Here is a 1,568-nt window from a genome sequence, read left to right on the forward strand (position 1 = left end):
TATGGCAGAATGGGTAGCTCAAACATGAAGAGACCCTTGGGGAGAAGCAAGTTCCACACCTCGAGAGCTTTGAGACTTCAGTATAAAGCGCTATATAAACTTAACTACATTATATCACATTACATCCTAGAGATATTTTCATTTTTTTTTTTACATTATTCTAAATTTAGGGTTAGAAATTTTGCAGTGCATCATAAGTACCAAAATGTAACAGATAGATAGCTCAGTACACACTATACATGGGTATGTTGATGTCATATTACAACTTTTGGGCATACAACATTTTAACTAACCTGCTGTCCATTCAAGGCTGCCCAAGGCTGGAAACCATATGACAGCATCTCCCATAATGTGACGCCAAACCCCCAAACATCGCTTGCAGGAGTGAACTTGAGGACATTTATTGCTTCGGGGGATAGCCTACATGGCGATAAAAACAAAATAATACAAATATTAATCCAATGATAGTAACACTAACAAATTTTTCCACCCTTTTTTCTCCAGTTTTTAAAAAATACTCATTGACAATAAATGACCTACCAGGCTAATGGCAACTTAAGGTTAACGTTGTAATTAGTTTGGTAGTAGTTCTTCCCGACACCCAATGCTCTTGATAAACCAAAATCACTAATTTTAACCTGAAAAAAAAATTAAAAGAACTGATCATTATAAACATCTACATTATATCTAAAAAAAAAAAATATTGTAAAAATTAATTTTACTGGTAACCCTAATTCATGTTTAAAAAAAAAGTCTGATGAGTGCTAAAAATTTGTTTAACAATTTTACCAAACTGTGTCAAAACTTCATTCAATCTGTGTCAACGATTTTATCAAATCTATCAGCTGTCAATCATGTATTACAAGAGTTCATGCAAAGCTTGTAATCACAGTATGTGATTACCGGTATTTTAGTTTACAGCATCATAGTTATGTAAAGGTTATCAGGAAAGATCACGCCAATGAAATACACAGAAATAAGAATCTGCCGGTCACTCGCAAATGATAAGAAATAACAGGAAATTGACTAATCAAATTTGATGGGTTTAATCGATTAATTTCTAAGTACAAAATTTAAAATAGAAGAGAATTTTGGATTCCGCGCCAGTAATGGATAGTTCCATTATGTTGAGGTGCGTATCTCTTGCTCAAGACAATGAACATTTATACAACCATGAACAGATTCAAAACACTGTAGATACCCTGTGATTTATCTTGTATCTTATACAAACTAAAAAAAAAAAAAATTTTAATTTTCAAAAGCAACATTTCTTTTTTAATGGCTCCTTAAACATGTTCATAAATAACTTCTTTATGGATTATTTCTGTTTTTCCTAAATTCTAGCTTTATCTACACTGTTCACTCTTAAAGCCCCATTCCCGGCAAAATTTCAGTTTTTAAGAAAAATCTTTGTATAATGTTATAAAGATTTATAAATACAATACAGAATTGCTAGTTTAACTGAATTTAGACATTCCTAAGAATGAAAAAAATGTAAAATAAGACTGAAATTTGATTTTTTGTGTTCCACACAAAAAATAAATGCGGATGAATTTTTCATGTTGATT

At 31.2% G+C, this 1,568-nt stretch overlaps 1 protein-coding gene across 1 annotated transcript in view; it reads right to left on the reverse strand.

Annotated features, from left to right (window-relative positions):
• Window positions 1–251: 251 nt before the first annotated feature.
• The window catches only part of LOC117117855 (activated Cdc42 kinase-like), a gene marked incomplete at its 5' end in the record, with an annotated part of 4,213 nt that continues 2,896 nt past the window's right edge, over window positions 252–1,568 (reverse strand). Inside the window, 2 exons of the mRNA XM_033262323.1 lie at window positions 252–420; window positions 541–638. Of these exons, the coding sequence (XP_033118214.1) occupies window positions 285–420; window positions 541–638 (234 nt within the window). The remainder of the gene's footprint in view (window positions 421–540; window positions 639–1,568) is intronic.

The sequence above is a fragment of the Anneissia japonica genome, unplaced genomic scaffold (assembly GCF_011630105.1).
Source record: "Anneissia japonica isolate Jap-2015-1 unplaced genomic scaffold, ASM1163010v1 scaffold180025_len4515_cov130, whole genome shotgun sequence".
In the NCBI taxonomy this organism is placed as follows: domain Eukaryota; kingdom Metazoa; phylum Echinodermata; class Crinoidea; order Comatulida; family Comatulidae; genus Anneissia; species Anneissia japonica.